General features: G+C 51.3%; 2 protein-coding genes across 6 annotated transcripts; both read left to right on the top strand.

Annotated features, from left to right (window-relative positions):
- The first annotated feature begins 6,002 nt into the window (after positions 1-6,002).
- On the top strand, positions 6,003-14,584 carry LOC105235236 (myeloid cell surface antigen CD33-like). 5 transcript variants are annotated; one of them, XR_004619166.1, is made up of 8 exons: positions 6,003-6,204; positions 6,269-6,652; positions 6,856-7,134; positions 7,325-7,372; positions 9,409-9,502; positions 9,802-9,882; positions 10,279-10,894; positions 11,267-14,584. XR_004619166.1 is itself a non-coding variant. In XM_034639146.1 (7 exons), the coding sequence occupies exons 1-6, from the start codon at positions 6,018-6,020 to the stop codon at positions 9,872-9,874; spliced, it is 1,065 nt and encodes a 354-aa protein (XP_034495037.1). In that variant the 5' UTR covers positions 6,003-6,017; the 3' UTR covers positions 9,875-9,882; positions 10,279-10,979. The 5 variants fall into 5 exon arrangements, 3 of the variants coding, with proteins under 3 accessions (XP_034495037.1, XP_034495038.1, XP_034495039.1); XM_034639146.1 differs by lacking the exon at positions 11,267-14,584 and having other exon boundaries at positions 10,279-10,979; XM_034639147.1 differs by lacking the exons at positions 10,279-10,894; positions 11,267-14,584 and adding an exon at positions 10,127-10,270.
- A 1,993-nt stretch (positions 14,585-16,577) lies between these two features.
- On the top strand, positions 16,578-25,085 carry LOC100476848 (myeloid cell surface antigen CD33). Its single transcript, XM_002927928.4, has 6 exons — positions 16,578-17,169; positions 17,373-17,651; positions 17,833-17,880; positions 19,415-19,511; positions 19,746-19,827; positions 24,296-25,085. Exons 1-6 carry the CDS (start codon positions 16,887-16,889, stop codon positions 24,458-24,460), a joined length of 954 nt encoding a protein of 317 aa, XP_002927974.3. The 5' UTR covers positions 16,578-16,886; the 3' UTR covers positions 24,461-25,085.
- Positions 25,086-25,556: the final 471 nt, after the last annotated feature.

Raw genomic sequence — 25,556 nt, 5'->3', positions numbered from 1 at the left:
GTTTTACTCAACTTTTTGAGAAAAACACATTTTAAACTGCATTTATAGATTTTTAAAAAACACTTCTATTGTATGACCTAACAACAAAAACCTCCGCAGTTAAATTACCCTATAAATCTCATTAATCAAGGGCTTGTGTCCTTGTTACTTTTTTTTTCCTTATTAAGATAAAATGGGGGTTGGTTAATGGGAGGAGACCAGCAACCTCTGGCCCAGAGACCATTTGATTGAACTTATTTGACATCACTCAACAGGAAGCATCCCTATCCAACAGAGCTTTGTGCCAAGTCACTGCAGAAGAATGTCCCTCCCTTGTATCCAGACTGTACATGGCCAATGATGCTTGGTCCAATCAATCGGGACCAGTATGGCAGAACTGGTTTCATTCAGAGCCCCCAGCAAGAATGCGAGCATTTAATGCAGTGAGACCCTCAGGAGGGCCCAACCCTCGGGAGACAACTGCAGGCTTGCAACATACTTCGGGCTTCAGAGACTCATTCTCCTTCCCTTAAGCCAACCCCAGAGTTGGACCTGGCACATGCCATCCTGGATCCCGTCTCTTTATTCAGGAGTGGTGGGCTTCCTACATTGTCAGCCCTTGAACCTCCCTGAATGGCAAAGTCTGACGAATGTTCACACGTCAGTACTGGGTGTAGCTCCCCTTAGCCAGCCCCAGCGCTCACCTAGAGACGGGTTGCAGCCTGAGGAGCCATCCCAAGGAGCCCTCAGTCTTTTTCTGGAGTCCAGCTTTGTACCTTTTTATCAAGACCGTGCAACGTCACAGCCCCTCCCAGGGAAGGGTTCTGCCTCATGCAGCCAGAGTGGACACTAGGAAACACCTGCTCCTTCCTGCTCACCAGGCCTGGAGACCACAGGGAATGCTAATCTGGGATCTTTGTGGGACTGTAAACCAGGTGGAACCCTGACAACCCTCAGCCTGGTCCCTGTGGCCCCGTGTGGGCAAACCTATCACCCCAAGTGCATCAGACCACTAGGGGGAGCCACGAAGTTCTCAATCGCAGCAACCCTCATCTAGGTCTACATCCTCATGGGGTGCCATGAGAACTGGGCAGACAGGATAGGAGGCAGGGCCCCCCTATCAGCTCCCAGGGAAGAAGGGAGTGGAATGGGAAAATACCAACATTAACAATAACACGGGTAATAACAACTGTGATCATAGTAATAATTCTTTGCCTTTTATCATTCCTGTGTAGCGAGACTGTCAGAGAGAGCGGCCCCTGAGTAGTGGGGTGGGAGCCAGGTGTCAGGGCACAGGGGTGTGGAAGCAGATGGGTTGAAAGGGAGGAAGGGAGGACGCAGCTGGTGCAGCCATCTGGTAACTCTCTGGACGAGCAGCAGAGGGCGCCCTTAACGGGGCCGGGAACATTGAGAGAGACGCGCCGCCGCCAGGGGGCGCCGTGGGGGCGGTGGAGAGTGCGCAGACCCCAGTTTCTGCGGGCAAATTACCTGATCTCTGTAGGCCTCCGTGTCCTCATGTGCAGAGTGGACATCACAGTTCCGACCTTTATGAATTTGAGAACAAAAGCCAGGCTGAGTAAAATCAGCAGTCACACCACCTAAAAAAGCGAGGAGAGTGATAAGGCCTCTATCATATGAACCCTGGACCGAGCCACACCTAAAGCCAGGTTAAATTATATCCTGAATTAAAAAAGGGACTCAGAGGGGCGCCTGGGTGGCTCAATTGGTTAAGCGTCTGACTCTTGATTTCATCTCAGGTCATGATCTCAGGGTTGTGGGATCGAGCCCAGAGTTGGGCTCTGCACTCAGTACGGAGTCTGAGATTCTCCCTCTCCCTCCCCCTCTGCCCCTCCCCCCGCTCACACTCTAAATGAATGAATGAATTAATTAATTAAATCTTTGGGGGAAAAATGGGGGAACTCAGAGGCAGAGACATACAAGATAGGAGCCCCAGACCTGGTGGTTAAGTCAATAATTACTCTGCACTGAATAATCCACATTGTGTCCCTCGCTACATATTTTCTATTTGCGGGTTTGGGGATTTGGAGTGTAGAATTAAAAACAGACGCTCTAGAGACAGGAAGATAAGGTTCAAATCTGGCTCCAGCAAGAGCTTGATCTGCTCTCCAGAAAACGACATCATGAAATATCTCAATTTTCTAACAGTCTGTCGTAACCTGATCGCAACTTATTCCCGTGTGAAACTCTACACTTCAACCCCTCAACACTTTATATTTTTGATGACACAGTTTACATCTTTTCACATGAAGTCTCCATTAACAAATTGTTTTAGTCATAGTTACTCTTAACACTTCCGTCTTTTCACTTTTATACTGAAATTAAGTGAGTCATATACCACCATTACAGGGTTACCATGTTCTGTATTTGTCTGTTACCTGCCATTCCCAGGGAGTTTTATACCTCCATTTGCCCAGGCAGATGGTCTCACAACCTTTCATTTCAGCCGGAGGCACTCCCTTAACGCATTTTGTGTTACTGCCATATACTAAATGGGAAAAGCCAATCACGGAAGGACAAACGCTCCACGATCGTACTTAAATAAAGGATCTAAGGAAGTTCAAGGAAGAAGCAGAGTATTGTGGTGGTTGCCAGGGGCCGGTGGGAAGGGGACCCTGGAGCTGTTAGTCAAAAGATACAAAGTTTCGGGTATGCAAGATAGGTCAGTTGTGAGATCTTACGTATGGCAGAGAGCCTATAGTTACCAATACTGTTTTGTGCACTCAACAAATTTGTTAAGGGGGTAGATCTCATATTAAGTTTGCTCATTACAACGACAACGAACAAACAAACAAAAAAACCAACAAAAAGCGTAGAGGCACCGGGAAACTTTGAGAGGTGGTGCATGTGTTTGTAACCAGGATTGTGGTCACGATTTTACAGGGACAATGCATAAGTTCAAACTCATCAAACTGCATACATTACATGTGTGCCATTTTTCGTACAGCAGTTGTATGTCAATAGGTTTATCTAAAAAAAAAAAAAGGAAAGAATATCGCATCTGTGAACCTTATCATCGCTCATAAAATGGAAAGGGATCATTACTGATGAGGGAACAGAGGGCAAGCTGAGGACAAAGCAGAAACTGACACCCCGCAACTCCCCCTCCCCCCACCACAGGATGTACGTGACATTCTTCCAGGAAGTTCCCAACTATCTTCAGGTTAATGTCTTGCTAGAGGGGTAAACAACCTTAAGTTGACAATGACAAGGCCTCCGGTATCCTGTGAATCTTCTTTAACATATAAAAGTATTTTCTCAACCTCCCTGTTTCCTTACCTCCCCAACCCCTTAGTATATAATCAGCCACCCCTCACAACCCGGGGCAGCAGCTCTTTCTGCCCATGGGTCCTGCCCCCGTGCTTTCATAAGCCACCATTTTGCATCAAAGACGTCTCAAGAATTCTTTCTTGGCGGTGGGCTCCGCCTCCACCCCACTGACCCTCACCGATAGTCCAGAACCTCTTCAATTACTATAGACCTCAACGGGTCTGCATGAGGCTCAAAGGATGTATTACAGGTAAAGCGTTTAGCGCAGTAATTAACTGACACTAACGCTCACACTAACACGCGTCCCTCTGTTACCTGGACTGCTTCCTGGGAATCCTAAAACTGTAGCTCTCACCGAATTCCTTTAGCCTTTTAGCGTCACCGCAGGCATTTGGGGGGATCGTTACTGCCATCTCGTGGCCACAGCCTGCATTTCGGCCTCTGCCGATTTCTATGGAAACGTGGTCTCAGCCAGTCAAGAGCTTACTCCTTCGTCCTCTGTGTTGGTGGGTTGAGGTTTCAGGGCAGGCTCTGTGTTGACTCGCTGAGCACTGGGATGGGAGGTTGTTGAAAAGGAGCATTCCAGGCACCTCTACAAAGAGAGAGCATGGCTTTTGCTCACCGGCGTATTTTGTAACAAAACCGAATTTGCACACGGATTCAAGCCCGTGTCCTACAGTCACAGTAAACACACATTGCCCCTCCAACCATAGAATAAAGACGGGAGTCTGCAAGATGCAGGCAGCTCTGCGCGCACACTCACGGGCTGCTGAGGGTTTGTGAAAAGCAAGAGAAACAGCCACACGTGTGAGGCTTGACAAGAGGAGATCCTGCGCGAAAGCATCCGGAAGAAAAAGTCTGCGGGGGCGGGGGGTGCCAGATGAGGGGGGGGGTTGCACCGCGAATTGGGAGGGGCAATTGGAACGGGCAATTATTCAACACCCAGTTATTCAAGTATTCGTACTGGCCGCTGTACTGGCCCTGCCCTGTGGTGACCGAGGAGGGCGGTAGACATGACCAAGGAGATGGGCGGATCCTGTCCTCTCAAAACAGAGATGTGGGGATCAAGTCCCCGGGGAACCAGGTGAACACCTGGAAGGAAATCCTTATGTAGGCTGCTCTTCCTGGTTCCAGCTCCTGTCATGACATCCTGGAATTGCCTAGGGATCCCCCCACGAAGCAGGGAGAAGTGAGGTTGGGTCTCAGGTCCAGCCCCTGACACAGCGAGTGTGTTCACTCTGTTTTGTTAAATAAACAGATGAATGGAAAACTACTGTCTGGGCTCGGGATCCTGGATCCTAGAGGTAACGGGGCCTCAAGGGACGGGCCTGGGACCTGTCCAGCAGGTGGCTGGGGCACGGAGGTCCTGGGGATGAGAGACATGGGAAAAGAGGATATGAGAAGGACGGAGGCGGAGGGAGTGACAGCAGCTGAAGATCCCCTCCTCCATGCAGTCTTCCTGAGCCAACCACGGGGAGGATTTGAACACTCCCTGCACCGTGCCCCACGAGAGCCCAGCCAGGCAGGACTGGGGACTCCTTGAGGTCAGAGTCTGTCTCTTCACCTCCCAGCCCCAGCCCTAGCCCCAGCACAGCACCGGGCTCACAGGGGGTGTCCAGTGAATGTGGTCAAATGGACAAGCTGATGTCCCCACGAGGCAAGTCAGGGAGCTGATGGCCAGGAACGGGCAGCATCCGCAAGGCAGTTAGACACCTGCACAGCTGAGGCCAACACCTCTGGGGGCTGCAGGCATGGCGTCCAACACGGCTGGCAGGATGACTGCAGGCAGGGTGGGAGACAGAGGGGGTGGGGAGTGAGAGAAGACCCGGAGGCCCCTGAGACAATGATGAAGCCCACGTGTTGTGTGAGCAGGGGGACCTCAGTCGGGAGGTGCAAACAGCAATTCCCACTGCTCAGCCCGATTTTGCCTCTGCATTGACCTCGGACCCACGGCAGGGCCCTGTAGCTGGGCATCTTCCTTCCTGTCCCCCGAGAGTGCAGGCCAGGTCCGCTCTGCTCACTTGTGCCCCAGGGCACCCAACAGAGCCTCCAGTCCCACGGTCCCAGCCTGTTTCCACCCTCATGGCCTCTCCCAGGCATCTCAAGGGCACGAACTGGGTCTGCTGTGTCTCCTCTTTGCCTCCAGCCTGAACACAGAGCCCACATCTACTCTGTACCCAAGACCCTTACTCATCTCTTATGGGCTGGACACCCACAGAACCTCCCAGATCCCATATCCCAAAGAACTGCCTGCCTCTCGGCGCTAGACTGGGCTCTCTCAACCGCAGCGCTGTTGAACCTTGGAGCTGCGTGATTTTTTTGCCATGGGGGCCGTCCTGTACGTCCAGGATGTTTAGAAACATCCTTAGTCTCAACCCACTAGACGCCAGACACACCCTCCGAAACTGTGATGATCAAATGCGTCCAGACACTGACAAATTTCCCCTCTGGGGGGAGGCAGGCAAACACCCCTGTTCAAGCACCGTAATGGTACCACAGCCCGCAGAGCAGGACTCCAGCGCACCCCCCCACCCCTCTCTCACGCCTCTGCTGTGCCCCTCCCCATCAGGACAGGCCTCCAGCCAATCTGAGGCCTGATGGGCAAGACCCACATCCCTGGCCCAGACTCTGATGCAGGAAGGAAGCACAGAGATGAGGCGCAGGACCTGGGGCTGCTCCTGGTCTCTCTTCCCTGGTGGGTCTCCCTGGTCTGTGGCCGTAGGGAGTGGCCAGCTCTGTGCAGAGAGGGCATGAACTTCACAGCTGCAGTTCCTCTTCCAAGAACCACAAGGACTGGTGTTCCTCCCCAGCTTCCCGTGGGTCCCCCCAGCCTCCCTCCCACTGCCTTCCTCTTCTCCTTCACCCGCAGGAGGCCCACACACCCTCCATCTCAAAGATGGCTCCCACCGCTGCTGCTTCTGCCCCTGCTGTGGGCAGGTGAGTGGGGCGAGGGCGGGGGGCCCGGCGGGCGGGGGCTGCCGCTGACCCTCGATTCCCGCAGGGTCCCTGGCTCAGGAGTCAGAATTCCGGCTGCAAGTGCAGGAGACCGTGACAGTGCAGGAGGGCCTGTGTGTGCGTGTGCCCTGCAGATTCTCCCACCCCCATCGTGGATACACCGACGATGACCCAGCTTATGGCTACTGGTTCCGGGAAGGGAGCGATTACAGCCAGCGTGTTCTAGTGGCCACAAACAACCCAGATCAAAAAGTGCAGGAGGAGACCCAGGGCCGATTCCATCTCCTCGGGGACCCCCGGGACTACAACTGCTCCCTGGACGTCAGAGACGCACAGAGAAGGGACTCGGGGACATACTTCTTTAGGGTGGAGAGAGGGTCTTATGTGAGATATACTTACCGACAGAACCAGCTCTCCGTGCGTGTGACAGGTAAGAAGTGGACTCTAAGAGAGGCCATAGGGGAAGGACGGGGATCCTGGGTCAGAGGCTCGATGGGACTCCCCTCCTGGGAGGGGTTGGGGGTAACCATTGTCAGGACTCAGAGGCAGGAGCTGGGCCAAACCCTGAGGCTTCTCACAGAGCCTCATCTCGAACTCTCCTCCTGATTCCTGTGGCTCCCCATCTCCTCACAGCCCTGACCCACACACCTGACATCCTCATCCCGGAGACTCTGGAGTGTGGCCGCCTCGGGAGCCTGACCTGCTCTGTGCCCTGGGCCTGTGAGTGGGGCACGCCCCCCATCTTCTCCTGGACGTCAGCTGCCCTCACCACCCTGGGCCCCAGAACCCACCTCTCCTCGGTGCTCACCCTCACCCCACGGCCCCAGGACCATGGCACCGACCTCATCTGTCAGGTGACCTTCCCTGCAGCTGGTGTGACGGTGGAGAGGACCATCCAGCTCAATGTCACCTGTAAGTGTGGGGCTCAGGAGGCTTGGTGTGTTACCTGGAGGCCTGGCTGAGTGTGGGACCTAGAAGGACTCAAGCACTGTCCCTCCTGTATTTCTGTGGTTTCTGTGGTTTCTGTGGTTGGGGAGATGCCTGCATGTATCTCATATCACCCGGCCTCACTGAAGAAGGAAATCCCCTCTGCCCATCCCAGGTGCCACACGGAACCCAACAACTGGTGTCTGCCTGGGACACACCACAGGTAGGAAGGAGCCCCCTCCCCCGGGATATAGAGGGTGGGGCTCTTCAAAGCTCAGTTCAGAGTCGGGTCCCTGCCTCTTTCTGGACTCACTCACCCTGCTGACCAGGACCCCCTGTGTGTGAACCCAGTGTTTCCTCCCCCTTCCCAGCCCCCATGGCTCTGTGAGCAGGTGTCCCCATTGGCCCCCCTCCCCTTGCTTCTGCACACACCCCCCATACAGGAGAAGAGGAGAACATGGCAACATGCACTCAGCACATCTGTCCCTTACCGTGCATCTCCAATGACTCCTCCTTCCCGGCTTTTACTCTCCTACCCACTGCTTATTTAAGTGCTTCTGAACAGGTAATATGTTCACTTGGACAAGCATTCAAAAGGCACAGCAGAGTCTGTCCTCAGATGCCCAGTCCCCTCCTGGAAGGTGACCTGTGTCCATAGGCTGCTCTGAGCCTTGGTGTGCTTGCCTAGAGGATTGAGGGGACCTCTGATATCAGTAGCACCGACTGTCCTGGATCTTCTCCAAGACTGTGCAGTATTCCTTCCCCTGGATGGATTCTGATTCCGTGTGTGTCTTCTCCTAATGAGAAATGATGGCATTTGTTCTCTTCTACCAACAGAAATACTGCGGCATGGCAAACCATAGTGTGTGTGTGTGTGTGTGTGTGTGTGAGATTATGTCTGTGGGATACGTTCCTAAAACCCAAATAGCTCGATCGCAGGTTCTTTGTAATCTTGGGAGCAGGGACACAGAGGGTGGACGAGGTTATGCCCCCAACAGCCAGGGCTCAAAGTGAATGTTTTCACCATCCGTGCATGGGGCGAAAGTTCTGATCTTGGCCAGTACCTGGTGGCAACTGCGATCTCCATACAGTATTTTCTTTTTTTTTTTTTTTTAAAGATTTTATTTATTTATTTGACAGAGATAGAGATAGCCAGCGAGAGAGGGAACACAGGGGGAATGGGAGAGGAAGAAGCAGGCTCATAGTGGAGGAGCCTGATGTGGGGCTCGATCCCATAATGCCAGGATCACGCCCTGAGCTGAAGGCAGACGCTTAACCGCTGTGCCACCCAGGCGCCCCCATACAGTATTTTCTATGTCTACACCATGTTGTTTCCTTGGGGAAAATCTGACCTAAAAGAAAATTCGCCACGTTAGCCATTTCAACGCGAACAGCAGGTGGTTCTCAGGGCATTCATGTTGTTGTAGGACCATCACCATGACCTGACTCCATCCACCCTGCATTGTCATCACCCCTAATGGGAAACCCACTGCCTATTAGGTAGTCACTCCCCATTTCCCCTCCTTCTGACCCCCTGCAACCAGCAACCTGCCTTCTGTCTCTGTGGATTTGCCCACTGGGAACACGTCAACTCAATGAAATCCCACAGGGTGTCGTCTTTCGAGTCTTCCTTCTTTCATTTCAACAAAACGTTTTCAAGGGTCATCCATAGAGCATGTATGGGTACCAATTCCTTTTTCTCTGCATGCTGTTCTATCGTATGGATGTGTCACATTCTGGTCATCCGTGATCAGCGATGGACATTTGCGTGGCATCTGTTTGGGGCTGTGATAATGCTGCTGTGAGCGCTGGAAGACGCGTTTTTGTTTGAACATGCTTATCAGTTTTTTTTTTTTTAAAGATTTATTTATTTTATTTATTTACTTGACAGAGAGAGAGAGACAGACAGCGAGAGAGGGAACACAAGCAGGGGGAGTGGGAGAGGAAGAAGCAGGCTCCCAGCGGAGGAGCCTGATGTGGGGCTCAATCCCAGAATGCTGGGATCACGCCCTGAGCCAAAGGCAGACGCTTAACAACTGCGCCACCCAGGCGCCCCTGATGAAGTCCAACTTTTGCGCACTTTTCTAGTCCTGCTGCTGGAAGGGAGGTGTACGGGGTGGGGTGAGGCCCAGGCCCTGGTGGTCCCACATCCAGTGATGCAGGAAGGCCTGCACGACCACTGCCCAGAGCCCCGCTGGGACTGCAGGACACGGGGCTGTGTACAAGGCATGAGTCTGTCCTCGCTCCACATCCCTACAGGAAAATCACGGCCTGTGGCACAACTGGTTCTGGTGGCCGCTGGGGACGCGGCGGTCAAGACCCTGGTCCTTCTTCTCTGCGTTATCATCCTCATGTGAGCCGTGCCACAGGGGAAGGGCAGGGGTGGGGAGGGCGGGCATTTAGCCGAGTCCCAGACTAGTGCAGGGGGGACTGAACAGGCTGAGGATGGGGCAGGCGGGAGGCCCACCAGGTGTGAGGACTGCACCAGGTGTCCACGCTGAGATGCACCTGCCGAGCTCTCAGTGCCTGTGGGGCCAGAGCTGCCCTCTCCCACGTGGGTCAGCCCTCCGACCCCTGAACTGGGAGCACGGGTGACTCAGTTCACCCTGCACCACCATGATTAGACTGAAAGACCCTCGTCTCTCCTCTCAGAGTGAGGTTCCTCAGGAAGGAGACAGGCAGGCCCACAGGGGGCCTGGAGGAGGCAAACACCGTCCCCAGTTAATCCCTCAGGTGAGTGATATGGGCAGCTCACCACCCAACATCCCATCAACACCTCCTCCAGGATGGCCCCAGCACTGCTTCACTCAGTATGGCCAGAGTGGAGCTGCCTCATTCTTCCTGAACCCACTTCTCTGCTGGGTTCCTGTCACATGGCTGACACAGCCCCCGTCTCTAGACCAGAGCCAGGCTGGGACCTCCCTCCCTCCTGCCTGATCCAGTACGTCACTCGGTCTTGTCCTTCCTTCCTCCAAAGCTCATCCTGATGTCAGTCTCCTCTACCTCCTGACCCTGCTTGTTCCTGTGGCCTCCTCTTTCCCTGGGCCTCTACCCACCTGCCTCCAGCCTCCCTCCCTCTCCTCAACACACTGAGTCTTGGGAGACCATGATCGTCCACTTCCTCCACAGCATGAACGGCTATGATTCCTCACCAGTGTCAAGACTGAGGGGCAAAGAGGCTGGATTTGAAGGCCTGGTGTGCTCCGTTTCCTGCTGGACCCTCCACCGAGACCTCCCCCTCTCCCTGCATCTCGCACCATCTCCACACCCAGCTGGGTTAGGGCTTTCCTGAGCTGAGACTTTGCATGTGCCTTCCCTTCTCCTGAAGTGCCCTTCCCTCCCCAATCCTGCATCTCCAAGTCCTAATCATCCTCAGGCTCGGTCTTAAAGGCCACCCAGCTCTCTGTGTGTGTGTGTGTGTGTGTGTGTGTGTGTGTGTGTGTGTGTGAATCTCACATGATTTTGAATCAAGTCATATTCAGTTATTAAAAGGCTCCTTCAACGACTAGTAGTGAACACTTACTATACACCATCTTGTTTTGGTTTGGGGCGCACAGGTGGACACAGCAAAATCTTGGTCATCCAGAACCTGTCATTCTGGAGACAAGACATCAGAAGAAATAAATAAGACGTGATATTAGAGCACTTTGGGTAGAAGATGTGTTTGCAGAAAAATCATGCAAACTGAGCAGCACGTGACATTTTGGGGACCGTGTTCTGTCAGCAAGAGTTGAGGAGGTGACAGGTGAGCAAAGTCTGGAAGGCAGGTGACAGAGCAGGTTCTGTGTTTGCCTGAGAGAAAATTATGCCAAGAAATGGAACATGGGGAAAGGTGAGGAAGTAGCTCTGGGACAGGAGGGCTGGCGTGGAAAGAAGAGGATGAGGGGGAGAGCAGAGGGGGCACGGTGGGGGTGCTGGGGTCATGGTTAGATCTCGTGGCGGTGCAGACCCCGAGGCTGTGGAGACCTTGAGGGAGTGGAAGCCTCAGGGGGGTGGAGATCCAGAGGTGGGAGTGCAGACGTTCTCCTGGTGGAGACTATGTGAGCCTTGCAGAAAACACAAGAATCAGGAAGCCTTTGAGGAGAGCAAAGATATGACGGAACTTTCCTTTCAACAGGATCCCCATGGCTGTTCTGCTCAGGACCAGCCAGAGTGGGTCCACGACGGCAAGACAGAAATGGGGAAGGGCACTGCTGGCGACTCCAGGCAGGACGTGATGCTGGCTCCAACCAGGGATAGTGGGGACTTATTTTTGGATGCATCAGGAAGATAAAACAGAATTTTCTAATGGATGTGGGGAGTGGGGGAAGGGGAGGAGCAAGCATGATGCCCAGGGTCTTCCCTGAGTGTCTGGCAGGACTCAGAAGTCAAGGACTTTAGAGATGCTCATTCGGACAATCGGGGATGGAGGAGGCTATGCCTGCCCGGTCAGCAGAGGGGTCCAGGCGAAGATGTGAAGTCACGCAGCTAGTGGAAGGGGATAGTCGATGGGGATGAAAGCGGCTGATGGCAACAGAGAAGAGGAGGCACCTGAGAACACATTTGTCACAGGCACCCAAGAATGCAGATTGGACAGAAGGGGTGGGAAAGGGGTGAAGATGTGGTTGGAACAAGTTCTCAGCAAAGTCAGACAAGGGGAGATGGCAGCAGGGGTTTCGAGAACCCTGTGAGGACTCTGCTGCAGAGAGGAGCAGAGCGGGGGTCTGGAGATGAGGGCTGTTCCCTGTCCTTCTCTGCATTTCCCCCAGAGTGGGCATCTCTGATTGCCCGCCTGTGTTAGCTTCCCGGGGCTGTTGTAACAAATGCCACACGCTCGGGGGCTTGATACAGAAGAAATGTAAGCTCTCCCAGGGAGGTCAGAAAGCTGTGTTCAGAAGGAAACATTTTGCTTCCCTCTGCTCTGCTGAGATCTCCCTGGGACCCTGTAACGCCAGACAGGTGAACCAGAGGAAAGTATACACAGGTATTTCCTACGAGATTTATGTGGCACAGGAGTTTCCCAAGGAAATGAAAACCCACAGAAATGGCTAAACCTGAGGGGTTTTGCTCGATTTGGTGAAGAGTGGAGAGTTGGAGCCATCCCTGGGAGAACAAAGGGTTTGAGCTCTGGGTAGTAACTGGAGGGGCTTGATGACACCTGCTTGCTGGATCCTTCTATCTGTCCATCTGTGTTCAGACTTGTGCGGCTCCATTCTTGTGGGGAGAGGGAAGGAAAAGTCACAAAGTCCTTCCTCCACCTGCCGTTTCTCAAATTCCTTCAGCCTGGAAGGGTCACAATGCCAAGGTGATACATCTTGGAGGCTATGTCCTGAATCACAGAAACCAGAATCAGGTTTGCTGCCCAGACATCAAGAGTGGTTGAGCTCCATGCTCTCCAGAGGCTCAAGGAGAGAATCCTTCTCCTGCTTCTTGGGGGTGATGTTGGCTGTCAGCATTCCTTAACGTGGGGTGTCACTGCTCCACTCTGGGTCTCTGTGGTCATGTTGCCTCATGCTGTGAGTGCAGGAAGTCACCCTCTGTTTCCCCTTTAGAAGGACACTTGGATAGATTTAGGACCCAACCCAGATAATCTAGGGTGAGCTCCACAGTCCAGATCCCTTCATCCCATCTGCAAGGCCCTGTTTCCTGTAAGGGAACAACGACAGGTCCCAGGGTTTAAGCCCTGGGTATGTTTGGGGTCATTATTCAGCCCACTGCATGGCCCAAGGGATTTTTCCACCCCTAAATGTCCCCCATCTGGCCCCCTGACCTTCTTTCCCTGTTCTTCCATGTCCTGATACACTAGTGGGTCACCTCAAGCATGACACACGTCTTGGGGAACAGGGACCTGCTCTTCTGTAAAAGCCACTCTTAAGGGAGCTAAAAGAAAAGGGACAGAGAGAAAAGACCTACAAATATGTATCTGATGAAAGGGTCGTGTCTAGAATATATCAAGGACTCTCAAGACAAAACAAGAAGTAAAGACACGAACAAAACCTAATTGTAAAAAAAATTGTGTCTCAGCAACAACAACAACAACAAAACCCCGAATCAACTGTAGTTACATATTGGCAATGATTTGAATAGATATTTCTCAGAAAGTATCCCAATGACCACTAAGCACAGGAAAAGTTGCTCAACTTCTAAACTCATCAAAATGCGGATTGCAAGCGCACAACGAGAAACCCCTTCACACTCCACCAATGCCTACTATAAAAAAACAAAATGGAAACCAAGAGCAGGAATTAACAAGTGTTGGTGAGGACGCAGAGAACGTGGAATTCCTGTGTTTTGCTCTTGAGATTGTAAAATGGCGCGTTTGCTGTGGAATCAGTACGGCAGTTCCTCAAAAACGTACACATTGAATTACCATAGGATCCAGTAATTTCACATCTGGGCATATACCCAAAGGGTCAAAGGCAGGCCCTTGAATAGCTCTTTCTACATCCGTGTTCATGGCTGCATTATTCATAAGCGCTGAAAGGTGAAAGCAACCCAAGGGTCCACCAGAGATGAACAGATAATCAAAAGGTGGTATGTCCATCCAACTTCACAGAATTGAAGGTGATAACAACGGAACGTCGCTAAGTCCAAGTGAGAATACATTTAATAATTTAAGAACCCATCAAGAAATCACTACCCTTCTGCTAAAATTGCTAAAATTTAACAGGCTGTCAACATCCAGGGTGAAGGAGAGCGTGGAGCTATGGAATTCTGGAACATGGTGGACAGGCGTGGTAAAGGTCCAATCCATTTCGGAGAGTAGTTTAGCAATTTCTATTAGTGTGAAACATGCAGTTACTCTGTGACCCAACAATTACACTTTGGGGGAGGGGGTCTTCTTTCTTCTTTAGCATTTTTTATGTCTATTTTTTAATTGAAGGATGGTTGACACAATCTTATGTTAGTTTCACAATTATACTTCTTTTTTTTTTTTTTTAAGATTTTATTTATTTATTGGACAGAGATAGAGACAGCCAGCGAGAGAGGGAACACAAGCAGGGGGAGTGGGAGAGGAAGGAGCAGGCTCAAAGCGGAGGAGCCTGATGTGGGGCTCGATCCCACAACGCCGGGATCACGCCCTGAGCCGAAGGCAGACGCTTAACCGCTGTGCCACCCAGGCGCCCCCACAATTATACTTCTTGTATATACTCACGAGAATGAAAATACATCCATTAAAAGTTTCACTTTCACATAGCCCAAACTTGAAAATCTCCAATGTCTATCAGCAGGTGAATAAATAAAAGATTATAGGATACCCATATAATGGAATAATACTTAGTCATCATATCTTATGAACTACAGATACACCTTGGATCTCTTTCAAAAGTAGCATACTAATGCTAAGTGAAATAAGTCAAGCAGAGAAAGACAAATATCATATGGTTTCTCTCATCTATGGAACATAAGAGCTAGGATGATCGGTAGGGGAAGAAAGGGATAAAGAAAGGGGGGAGTAATCAGAAGGGGGAATGAAACATGAGAGACTATGGACTATGAGAAACAAACTGAGGACTTCAGAGGGGAGGGGGTGGGGGAATGGGATAGACTGGTGATGGGTGGTAAGGAGGGCACGTATTGCATGGTACACTGGGTGTTATACGCAACTAATGAATTATCAAACTTTACATCGGAAACCGGGGATGTACTGTATGGTGGCTAACATAATATAATAAAAAATCATTAAAAAAAAAAAAGAAAGTGACAAATACCCTAAGAATTCATGGTACTTCCTATGTGAAACTTGATTTACTGTGATTGTAAGTCATAAAAATGATGCATGATATGTTGATTTGATGTAACAATCAATGTTTGTTTAATAAACGGCCCACAATGGTTTTCATACATTAAAAAAAAAGTAGCATGCTAAGTGGAAGAATACAGAACACACAAATGTGTCCATTTCTAGGAAATTCTCAACTAGGCAAAATTAATTCACCATGACAGAGACTCGGTCAATGGTTACCTGGGGCTAGAGGAGGCACTAATGGGCTGCAAAGAGGTTCCAGAAACCCATTTGTGTTGGTGCTTATGTTCTATGCCTCGACTGTGGAGGTTTGCGTTGGTCATAAGTCACAGAAAAGCACACTTTAAGAGGGTACATGTTACCTTATAAAAAGTACAACGTTCATTAAAGAAGCATAATGAGAACTTACAAAACCTTCCTGTCCGTGAAAATGGTATAACTCTCTTGACTATAAACCCAGTTGCATCGGGGTTTCTATTACGTGCCACAATCCTACACTTTGAATAACCTAGAATAAGGCACGATTTCACTAATTGGGACTCAATTCCCCATTTATCAGATGAGATGCAAAAACAGCTCTATGTTAGTGATGTTTAAGGAACATTTCTGAAGGTACTACTGTGATTGGAAGGCCTTACCATTGTATGATGGCAAATGCAATTATCTGCTTACACTGTATACATAGGCATCAGTGCTTTGCCAGATGTGTACTTCACAGAGTGAGATGGAAAACCACGCCAGCAGAACCCACAACTTTAATTACAGCTGTATGACTGCTCCACTCGTGTTTTCTGCAGTAACACGTGTTTTGAACCACATTTCATCTCCAGAAGCTGATTTTGTGCATCACAGGAAATGCTAATTTATATGATGAGAGACTAAAAAAACTGCTTCAGTCCACACTCTGCTGTATAGACAACATTCATGGAAAAGATTTCCCACTGGCTCATGAACATTGTTTTCCCTTCTCTTTTACATGAAGACACTACACAGTTTTCCTTTCGGAGATGCCATTGAAACTTCATGAATCGGCATAATAGAAGTAAAAGAAAAAAGAACCCATCCTTGTGTGTTTAGAAAATATCCAGTAGGTCAGCAGACATTTAAAAAGTCCAGGTGTTTGCAGCTGTGAACCCCGCAGGGACAGCACCGTGTGTCTACCGAGGAAATGGTGCCCTTCGTGGGGACCATGTCACGGGATGGACCAGGTCAGTCCCATCTGTCTTGTCCCCAGTTCCCCCAACACAGATGTTCACTAAGCTTATGGAGAATGAATGAATGAACGAATGAATGAATGAACGGCTCCTGCCTTTGCTTCGCCCCGGATCCCTTCTCTTCTTCTGCCCCAGACGCTCACACAGACCTAAAGAACCCCCCACGTTGCAGGACAGAACACCCGAGGGTCTAGATGAGACGGTGACTCCGGGTCTAGCCGGGAGTTGACTAGCTCCCCGGTGTAGACAGTGCTGCTCAGACAAGCCTCTCAGGTGGGAGGACCTCAGGAGACTCACTGTGTCCCATGCCTCAGGTGTCTTCAGAGGTCCTGGTCCAGGCTCTGGTGCCAGAGGGAAGTGCCGAGACTCCGCACACGGGGTCTGCTGCCGCTCTCTCCTCCCTGGGTGGGTCTCCCTGATCCCTGGCCGAGGGTGTGGCCAGCTCTGTGCAGAGAAAGGGGGAGCTCTGAAGGTGCGGTTCCTCTTCTGTGAACCACGAGGCCTTGTGCTCCTCCCCAGCTTCCCGTGGGTCCCCCCAGCCTCCCTCCCACTGCCTTCCTCTTCTTCACCCGCAGGAGGCCCACACACTCTCCATCTCAAAGATGTTCCCGCTGCCGCTGCTGCTGTGCCTGCTGTGGGCAGGTGAGTGGGCCGAGTGCCGGGGCCCGGCAGCTGCTGACCCTCGATTCCCTGTAGGGTCCCTGGCTCAGGATCAGAGATACTGGCTGCAAGTGCAGGAGACTGTGACGGTGCAGGAGGGCCTGTGTGCGCGTGTGCCCTGAAGATTCTACCACCCCATGGACTACTGGACCCCGTCTTCCCCTGCTCTCGGCTACTGGTTCTGGGAAGGGGCCAATGAAGTTGACGGTGCTCCCGTGGCCACAAACAACCCAGGTCGAAAAGTGCAGGAGGAGACCCAGGGCCGATTCCGACTCCTCGGGGACCCCCGGGACTACAACTGCTCCCTGGATATTAGAGACGCACAGAGAAGGGACTCGGGGACATACTTCTTTAGGGTGGAGAGAGGGTCTTATGTGAGATACACTTACCGACAGAAGCAGCTCTCCGTGCGTGTGACAGGTAAGAAGTGGACTCTAAGAGAGGCCATAGGGGAAGGATGGGGACCCTGGGTCAGAGGCTCGATGGGACTCCCCTCCTGGGAGGGGTTGGGGGTAACCATTGTCAGGACTCAGAGGCAGGAGCTGGGCCAAACCCTGAGGCTTCTCACAGGGCCTCATCTCGAACTCTGCTCCTGATTCCTGTGTCTCCCCATCTCCTCACAGCCCTGACCCACACACCTGACATCCTCATCCCGGAGACTCTAGAGTGTGGCCGCCCTGGGAACCTGACCTGCTCTGTGCCCTGGGCCTGTGAGTGGGGCACGCCCCCCATCTTCTCCTGGACGTCAGCTGCCCTCACCACCCTGGGCCCCAGAACCCACCTCTCGTCGGTGCTCACCCTCACCCCAGGGCCCCAGGACCATGGCACCAACCTCACCTGTCAGGTGTACTTCCCTGGAGTTGGTGTGACAGTGGAGAGGACCATCCAGCTCAATGTCACCTGTAAGTGTGGGGCTCAGGAGGCTTGGTGTGTTACCTGGAGGCCTGGCTGAGTGTGGGACCTAGAAGGACTCAAGCACTGTCCCTCCTGTATTTCTGTGGTTTCTGTGGTTGGGGAGATGCCTGCATGTATCTCATATCACCCGGCCCCACTGAAGAAGGAAATCCCCTCTGCCCATCCCAGGTGCCACACGGAACCCAACAACTGGTGTCTCTCCGGGACACACCACAGGTAGGAAGGAGTCTCCCGTCCATGGGGGCATTGACTGGCCAGGGTCTCTGTCACGTTAAATCAGAGTGGGACTTAAGACTCAATGGGTGGGGGTATGTTGGGGGGGCTGTGGTTAGACATGAGAAGCCCCCTTACCCCTCCTCTCCCATACCCTCGACCTCCACTCTTGCCGGGGTGACCTGCCGTTTGCCCCACCATCTTGAATATGCCCTTTGTCTTCCTTTGGTCTCTGAAGGCCTGAGGCATTTTCAGTAAACTTTATGTTTAAAAGGGGAGTTTTAGGGGCGCCTGGGTGGCACAGTAGTTAAGCGTCTGCCTTCGGCTCAGGGCGTGATCCCGGCGTTGTGGGATCGAGCCCCGCGTCAGGCTCCTCTGCTATGAGCCTGCTTCTTCCTCTCCCTCTACCCCTGCTTGTGTTCCCTCTCTCGCTGGCTGTCTCTATCTCTGTCTAATAAATAAATAAAATCTTTAAAAAAANAAAAAAAAAAAAAAAAAAAAGAAGGGGAGTTTTAGGTTCTTGGCAAAATTGAGCTGAAGGCAGAGAGATCTCTCCAAAAGCCCTGCTTTTACGTGCATAGTGTCTTCACCATGAACATGCCCCACCAGAGGGTACCTTTGTTACGATAAAACCTCCATGGGCTCGCCTTTATCACTAACAGTCCAGAGTTGACATTACGGTTCATTCTTGGTATTGTACCTTCTACGGCTGGGCAATTTATAATGACATGTATCCCTCTAGTGGTATCACGCAGAATAGTTTCACTGCCCCAAAATGTCTCTGGGCCATTTTTTGACCATCATTCCTCAGCCCTCACCTTGACCTCTCTTTGAGCCCAGCCTCACCCCCACTGTTCTATTCCCATTGGTAATGACATCTGGCCCCTACTTGGGCAGGGAGGCCCATTAGGACTCTTTCAGTGCCCATCAAATAGCTGAAAGGTGATGCCCAGAGACACATCCCTCACTCTGGGTGTCAGGCTCCCGGGAAACATGGCCAGGAAGGATGAGGAGAACTGAAGGTCTGAGATCTCCCCTGCTTCCACCTGTCCTGGAAGCACAAAAGACCACCTTTGGCCCTGAGAGATAGGACTACTGGAGGCCAGGAGAGGAGATTCAGACACCCTCCCTGGAAGGAAAGAGGGACTTTCTGCGTCCCACAGAGCTCTGTGCATATCTCTCTCTCTCTCTCTCTCTCTCTCTCTCTCTCTCTCTGGAGTGCCCACGAGGCCCAGAGTCTCTTGGTCCTGCTGCAGCCAGGTCTGGGGTCTGTTGCAGAGAGACACTGTATGGGGAAGAACCTGGGTCCTTGAAGAGATGGCATTGGCTGGACAGAGTGCACGGGCCAGACTGTGTGGATAGAAGATGCCACATAGACCATGTCCTTCTGGTGGAGGCTGAGGTCCCGCAATTGGTGGGAGACCGGGGCTGAACCCTGGACGGGAGGGGAAAGGTGCTCCTCTCTGCATGCCGGAGAGGAGGGGACTCATGCCTGCTCATCAAGATTGGAGTTCTCCCCAAGTGTCTCTGTCTACAGGGAAAATGGGCACCCGGTCAGGACTGATTCTAGGCGCCATTGCGGGAGCTGGTATCACCACGCTGCTCGCTCTCTGCCTCTGCCTTATCTACTTTGGGTGAGCGGGGTGGGTATGGGGGAGAGGGGGAGAAGTGGAACTTGCAGGGGTCTTGAGGTCCTGGAGCAAGGGTGAAGGGTGCCAGGCATGAGTGTGTTCCCAGCCCTGGTCCCAGCAGTCTGGGAGCACGGGGACCTTGTTAGAAAGTCTCGATATGAAGGCTCCTGGGCTCCCCCACCCTCGACCTGCCTCAGAAGAGTGACCCTATGTCAGAGACCCTGGTGTCTCCATCAGAGTGAAGACCTGCAGGAAGACAGCATCCCGGAGAGCAGTGGGCGCGGACAGCATCCCCCCGGGTGCAGAGCCAGATCCCTTGGTGAGTCATGTGGGCGTCCTGGCGTGGGCATCTCCTGGGGCGGCCCGCAGCCATGCTCCATTCTGCATGCCCAGAAATGAGGTCATCACCTTCCTGCTTGTTTGAAAATGGAGGTTTTATTATTCAGGTATCTGAGGCCAACCGATCAAGAGGTGATTGCCACTGAAAAGTCAATCTGTTATTCAGTTCCCAGGAGGAGAGGCACACTGCGCCACACAGGACCACGTGGGGCAGGGCTAGGGTGGGTCAGGAGGCAGAGGGGGACGTGGGTAGGGCCTTTACTGCAGTTTCCATAGGAAAGGCACGGTGAGACAGGGTAAGCAGGCTCAGATTTGGCTAGTTTGAATCATTTCAAACTCTAGGGTGTTGGGGTGTCCCTAGTTGCCTGGCCCTGGGGTGACCAGGCAGAAGAATAGTGGCCCAGAGGGGTTGTAAGGAGGGGTTGGGGTGCGAGCTTTGGATGGACTGGTTTGCATGCGAAAGGCATGCTTGCACGGAAGTCCTTCACTATCTCTAGAGACTGGCTAGCCCTGGCAGGGACGATTCCTCTAAGGTTAGCAAGGTCCCAGATGCCAAAGCCTCAGAAACACGTGGTGAATGCACTCCTAACCATATTCTTCCTGCTGTGTCTGCCTCTCTGATGGCACTTGTGTCCCTGACGCTCTGCCAGAGACCCGACCCTGTCCTGCCCCAGCCTGGCACTTCTCGCACCAATATGCTGCCGAGTAGCATGTCTGTGCTTTGTCTCAACACGGCGTAATGCAACCACTCCCTCTGAGCTGAGCTCCCCTCTTAGTCCTTACCCTGCTGCATCCCTCCCAGCTCTCCTCCATGAAGATCCTTGTCCCATACGCCCCAGTCTGAAAAGCACTGCTCCTCCACACTGCCCGAAGTCGGGGGCCCAGACAACTTGGCCCCGGAAGTTGGGGCAGGAAACCCAGAGTCTCCTCCAATGCTTCAATCCCCCTTCACCAGCCTGCTCACTTGCCTCAAACAGAGTGAGCTTTTCGCATCTCAGAATCATTGCTCGGCTGTGCGCGTCTTCTCGTTTGTCTATCATCCCACCCTGGTCCTGCTCATCTCTGAGCTCCGACTGACGTTCATTTACTTAAAACTCTGACTAAGGGGGCGCCTGGGTGGTTCACATCCGACTCTTGATCTTGGCTCAGGTCTTGATCTCAGGGTTGTGAGTTCGAGACCCACATTGGGCTCCCTGCTGGGTGTGGAGACTACTTTAAAATATAATCAATCAATCAATCAATCAGTCTTTGACTAAGGTGGGCACCACTGAGGTTTCTGAGCACATGATCTGCAATCACCATGCATACATCCGTTCCTTTCGCAAATATCTCCCCCTTGTCGATTGTTCTGGGTGCTTGGGTAATATCTGTGTTTTTACAAATACGTGTGTTACAGATATAAAATGTCCCTGCGGTCAAGGACTTACATTCATTGGGGGGAGGCGATGAAAACAGTGAACAGATAAGTAGCAAAAATATGCAAGAAATTGACAGGAAACGGTGCTTTGGAGGGGAATTAGGTGGAAGAATGGGGGATGATAGTCCTGGGACTGGAGTCTTTGAGAAAACGCCCACCAGAGCTGAAGTGAAGGAGTGAAATGTGAGCCCTGAGAGCATCACTAAGGCTCTATGTAAGCAGGGTTTGGGGGGTTCCGAGTTGGGGCATGCCTGATGTGTGGGAGAAACAGCAAGTTGGACAGTGTGCCTAAAACATCGCTGTGTGGAGGTGGGTTGTGGGTCATGGTGGGTAGGACGTGCATATGGAGAGGCACGGGGGCTGCAGTTCACCATAATTACCTATGTGTTTTGAGAAGCATGACAATGTAAAGGAAAACCACACAGAACTACTATCTCCGACACTTCTGATCGCTAGATGTGTGTGTGGTTTTCCCCACAATTCAACTCGATTCTGACACTATCTACCTGGAGCTAGCATCAGATCCCACAGGTGGTGGGCTCAGTCCCGCAAGGCTGCCCCACCCCCCCGCAGAGGCCGGTCGCAAGCCTAAGTTGTCACCTGTGCTTCTGACCAACTAACTGGCTGTAAATTGGAGGTTCCCACACACACCCCCGTCCTCAGTTTTAATTAATTTGTCACAGCAGACCACAGAACTCAGGAAGGCAGTTTACTTACTGTGTACCAGTCTATTATAAAAGGATGTGATGAAGGATACAGATCAACGTCCAGATGGGAGAGATGCATGGAACTTCCATCCCCTTTCCAGGTGTGCGCACCCTCCCAGCACCGGTTCACCGCCCCAGAAGCTCCTAGCCTCCCCCCCTACCCTGTACTATTGGGATTTTTATGGGGACCTCCTCACATGGACATGATAGATCATTACCTCCATTTTCAGCTCCTCTCCCCTTCCTGGAGGATGAGGACATGGGGCTGAAACTTCCAAGCTTCTAACCACGGCTTGGTTTTTCTGTGACCAGCCCCCATCCAGGAGCCCACCAAGATTTACGTCATTAGAACAAAAGTTGCTGCTGTCATCCAGGAAACTCCAAGGGATTTAGGAGCTCTGTGTCAGGAACCAGGGTCAAAGACCAAACATTAGAACAGAAGATGTTCCTAGTGCTCTTCTCGCTTAGGAAATTGTAATGGTTTTAGGAAGTCCGCGCAGGAATATATATGGCAAGAGTCTGGAGCTCAGGACAGGGGTTCAGGTAGGAGGCACAGAGATTTGGGGGCATCCACATCAAGTCGGAGAGTCGATGAAGCCACAAAGGAGAGGAGAGGTCCACAGACAGAACCCTGGGAGAGCCAGAGATACAAGGTAGAGACAACAAGAAAACCACCGAGAAAAAAGAAATGACCAGGAGAGTGTAGGGTTGGTTCCTGATAACCAAAGGGAGGTGGAGCTTTAAGGAGAAGAGAACGCTTATTTGTTTCGAATGCTAGAAAGTCTAGTAAGATAGGTTTTCAGAAATGAGCCTTAAGTTTAGGAAATGCTGTCACAGCTAATCTTGACAAAAGCAGATCTGGTTGCCTGGGAGAGGAAGTTAACTTGATTGGAGGGAGTTCAAGAGAAAATGGGGGGATGGGAAGTGGAAATACTCTTGAAAAATGTGGCCATAAGTCTAGGGAAATTAGTCTGCAGCAGAAAAATGGTCATACTTCTAAACCCCTTGGAACTTTCTGTGTGATAGGAGCATCTTTCGTACTAACAAGGTGACTCTGGGTAGGCTCCTGGATGGACTGGTCACCAGAAAGACCACCCCATGATTAGAAGCTTGGAATTTTCATCCCTGCCTCTCCCCCATTCTCCACAGACGGGAGAGAGGCTGGAAATGGAATTAGTGATCCATCATGGCTACACGATGAAGTCTCCATAAAAATCCCAAAGTATGGAGTTCGAGGAACTTCCAAGTTGGTGAACACATGGAGATGCTGGGAGTGCACTTGGAGAGGGTATAGAAGCTCCCGCCCCCTCCCCACACCTCACCCTATGCATCTCTTCCATTTGGCTGCTCATCTGTGTTGTGTCTTTTATCACATCCTTTTATAATAAGCTGGTAAATAGTAAGTAAACTGCTTTCCTGAGTTCTGTGAGCCACTCTAGCAAATTAATGGAACCTGAGGTGGGGCTCGTGGCAATTGCTAATTTATAGCCAGTTGGTCAGAAACACAGGTGACAACCTGGACCTCCAACTGGCAGGTGAAGTGGGGGTGGGGCAGCCTTGTAAGTCTGAGCCCTTAATCCGTGGGATCTGGCATTACCTCTGGGCAGAGAGCATCAGAATTGAGTTGCACTGTAGGCCACTTGGCTGGTGTTGGAGAATTGCTTGGTGTGGTGGAAACCTCACACATCTGGTGTCAAAGGTGTTGTGAATGTGGTAGCAGTGTGAGAATAAAGAAGACACACCCAGAAGAAAAGGAAGGTTTCATAAACTCCCTCCTGTGTGTGTGTGTCCTGTGCCAGTGAGACTGGGGTTGAGTTCATGACCCACGGATGTGTGACCTTGGGTAGCGCCCAAGCTCTCTGAGAATTAGTTTCTCTTTCTGTAAAATTATAGTCTTTTCCATGTAGGTCTGAGTGAGTGTTCGGTAAAATTGGAAAGCAATCAATAGTGTTATATTTGTGTGTTTTTTTTAAAGATTTTATTTATTTATTCAACAGAGATAGAGACAGCCAACGAGAGAGGGAACACAGGCAGGGGGAGTGGGAGAGGAAGAAGCAGGCTCATAGCAGAGGAGCCTGATGTGGGGCTCGATCCCACAACGCCGGGATCACGCCCTGAGCCGAAGGCAGATGCTTAACCGCTGTGCCACCCAGGCGCCCCAATAGTGTTATATTTGTTACATAAGAAACGTCTGATAAAGGAATGGAAGAAAGAACAATGTCCTGTGAGAATCAAATTCACTTCACGGACCCTCTCTGCCCTCTCCTCACTCTACCCCACACCCTCACTGCCCTGCTCTGACCCCTTCTTTGTTCTCCATACAGGATTACCAGCGGGAGTCCAAGTCAGCCCTCCCTGCTGAGCCCCCAAGCTCTGCAGCCATGCCCCCCACCTCGCAGATGGAGCGGGAGCCGTATTATGCTTCCATCAGCTTTCATAGGATGAAGGAGGCCACCTGTGCCGAATACTCAGAGATCAGGACCCAGTGAGGAACCACCTAGAGCATCAGTTTCAGAGGGAGCACCCATACCCTCTAGGAAGGGAGACCCAAAGGCTGATTCTTGGAGACTTAACATCCCCATAGGCAATGGATTTACAGACTCCTGAATGTGAGTTTCCTGCTATATTGGAACTAAGACTTTGCAATCAGAGATGCCTGGAGTAGAATCCACGCTCTTTCATTCATCAACAGTAGACATCAGGCAAGCCATCTTACCCCTCCATGACTCGGTTTCCTGCTTTGCCAAACAGATGTGAGAAGTCCCACCTCACAGGGTTGCCATGAGGAGTAAATAAAAATGCACATAGAAAACACCCAGTGGAAGTCCTGCGGCACTGTGAGAGTACGGTGCACCCTAGTTCCTTCCCGCTTGAACAGAAAGGTGTTGGTGACATTTCACCTAGAGGCTGGGTATGCTCTGTCTGGGACACCACATCAGCAATGTGTCAGTCTCACTTTCAAAACCCTCCCATGTTGTAATCATTTTGCAACGTATACATATATCAAATCGTTACATTGTATAACTTAAACTTACGCAATGTTATGTGTCAATTATATCTCAATAAGGCTGGAAGAAATAAACTGTAGATAGAGATGTATTCCTTAATGATAAATATTGCTGAATATTTATCAGAAAAACAAAACCCTCCCCCTGGGTCCCTTCCCTGACTTGGTCTCCAGCATCATCCCCCTCCCCTCCTGAGTCTTCCCTTTCCATCCTGCCTGCCTCCTACTAGTCTTGTTAGAGGCAAAATCACGTATTAACGTTTAGAGAATTTCCTAAAACTCAGGGCTGACCACAGCCAAAATACCTCTCCATCTCCTCAGCCCCAAAGACAAATTTACAAGCTTCTAATTTGACATTCCAGGTCAAGGGTCAGAAATTTTTTTTAGAGGGCCAGATGCAAATATTTTAGCCTTTGCAAGCTGTAAGGATTCTGTAGCAACTATTCAACTCTGTGTCTGTGTTTGTAGTGCAAATGCACCCATAGACATTCTACAAATGGATTAACGTGGCTGTGCTCCAACAAAATTTTATTTGCAAAAGCAGACACTGGCTATAGTTTTCAGACCTCTCTTTCAGG

This window comes from Ailuropoda melanoleuca, chromosome 12 (genome assembly GCF_002007445.2).
Source record: "Ailuropoda melanoleuca isolate Jingjing chromosome 12, ASM200744v2, whole genome shotgun sequence".
In the NCBI taxonomy this organism is placed as follows: domain Eukaryota; kingdom Metazoa; phylum Chordata; class Mammalia; order Carnivora; family Ursidae; genus Ailuropoda; species Ailuropoda melanoleuca.
Note: the sequence above shows the minus strand (reverse complement) of the source record. Positions and strands in the feature narration are given on the sequence as shown.

Bases quoted from the DNA above. Each gene is read 5' to 3' on its own strand.
- LOC105235236 (XM_034639146.1), top strand. From the start codon at position 6,018: ATGAACTTCACAGCTGCAGTTCCTCTTCCAAGAACCACAAGGACTGGT. The intron at 7,135-7,324 runs GTAAGTGTGGGG...TGCCCATCCCAG, and splicing joins CATCCAGCTCAATGTCACCT to GTGCCACACGGAACCCAACA. The intron at 7,373-9,408 runs GTAGGAAGGAGC...ACATCCCTACAG, and splicing joins CTGCCTGGGACACACCACAG to GAAAATCACGGCCTGTGGCA.
- LOC100476848 (XM_002927928.4), top strand. From the start codon at position 16,887: ATGGACTACTGGACCCCGTCTTCCCCTGCTCTCGGCTACTGGTTCTGG. The intron at 17,652-17,832 runs GTAAGTGTGGGG...TGCCCATCCCAG, and splicing joins CATCCAGCTCAATGTCACCT to GTGCCACACGGAACCCAACA. The intron at 19,828-24,295 runs GTGAGTCATGTG...TTCTCCATACAG, and splicing joins GTGCAGAGCCAGATCCCTTG to GATTACCAGCGGGAGTCCAA.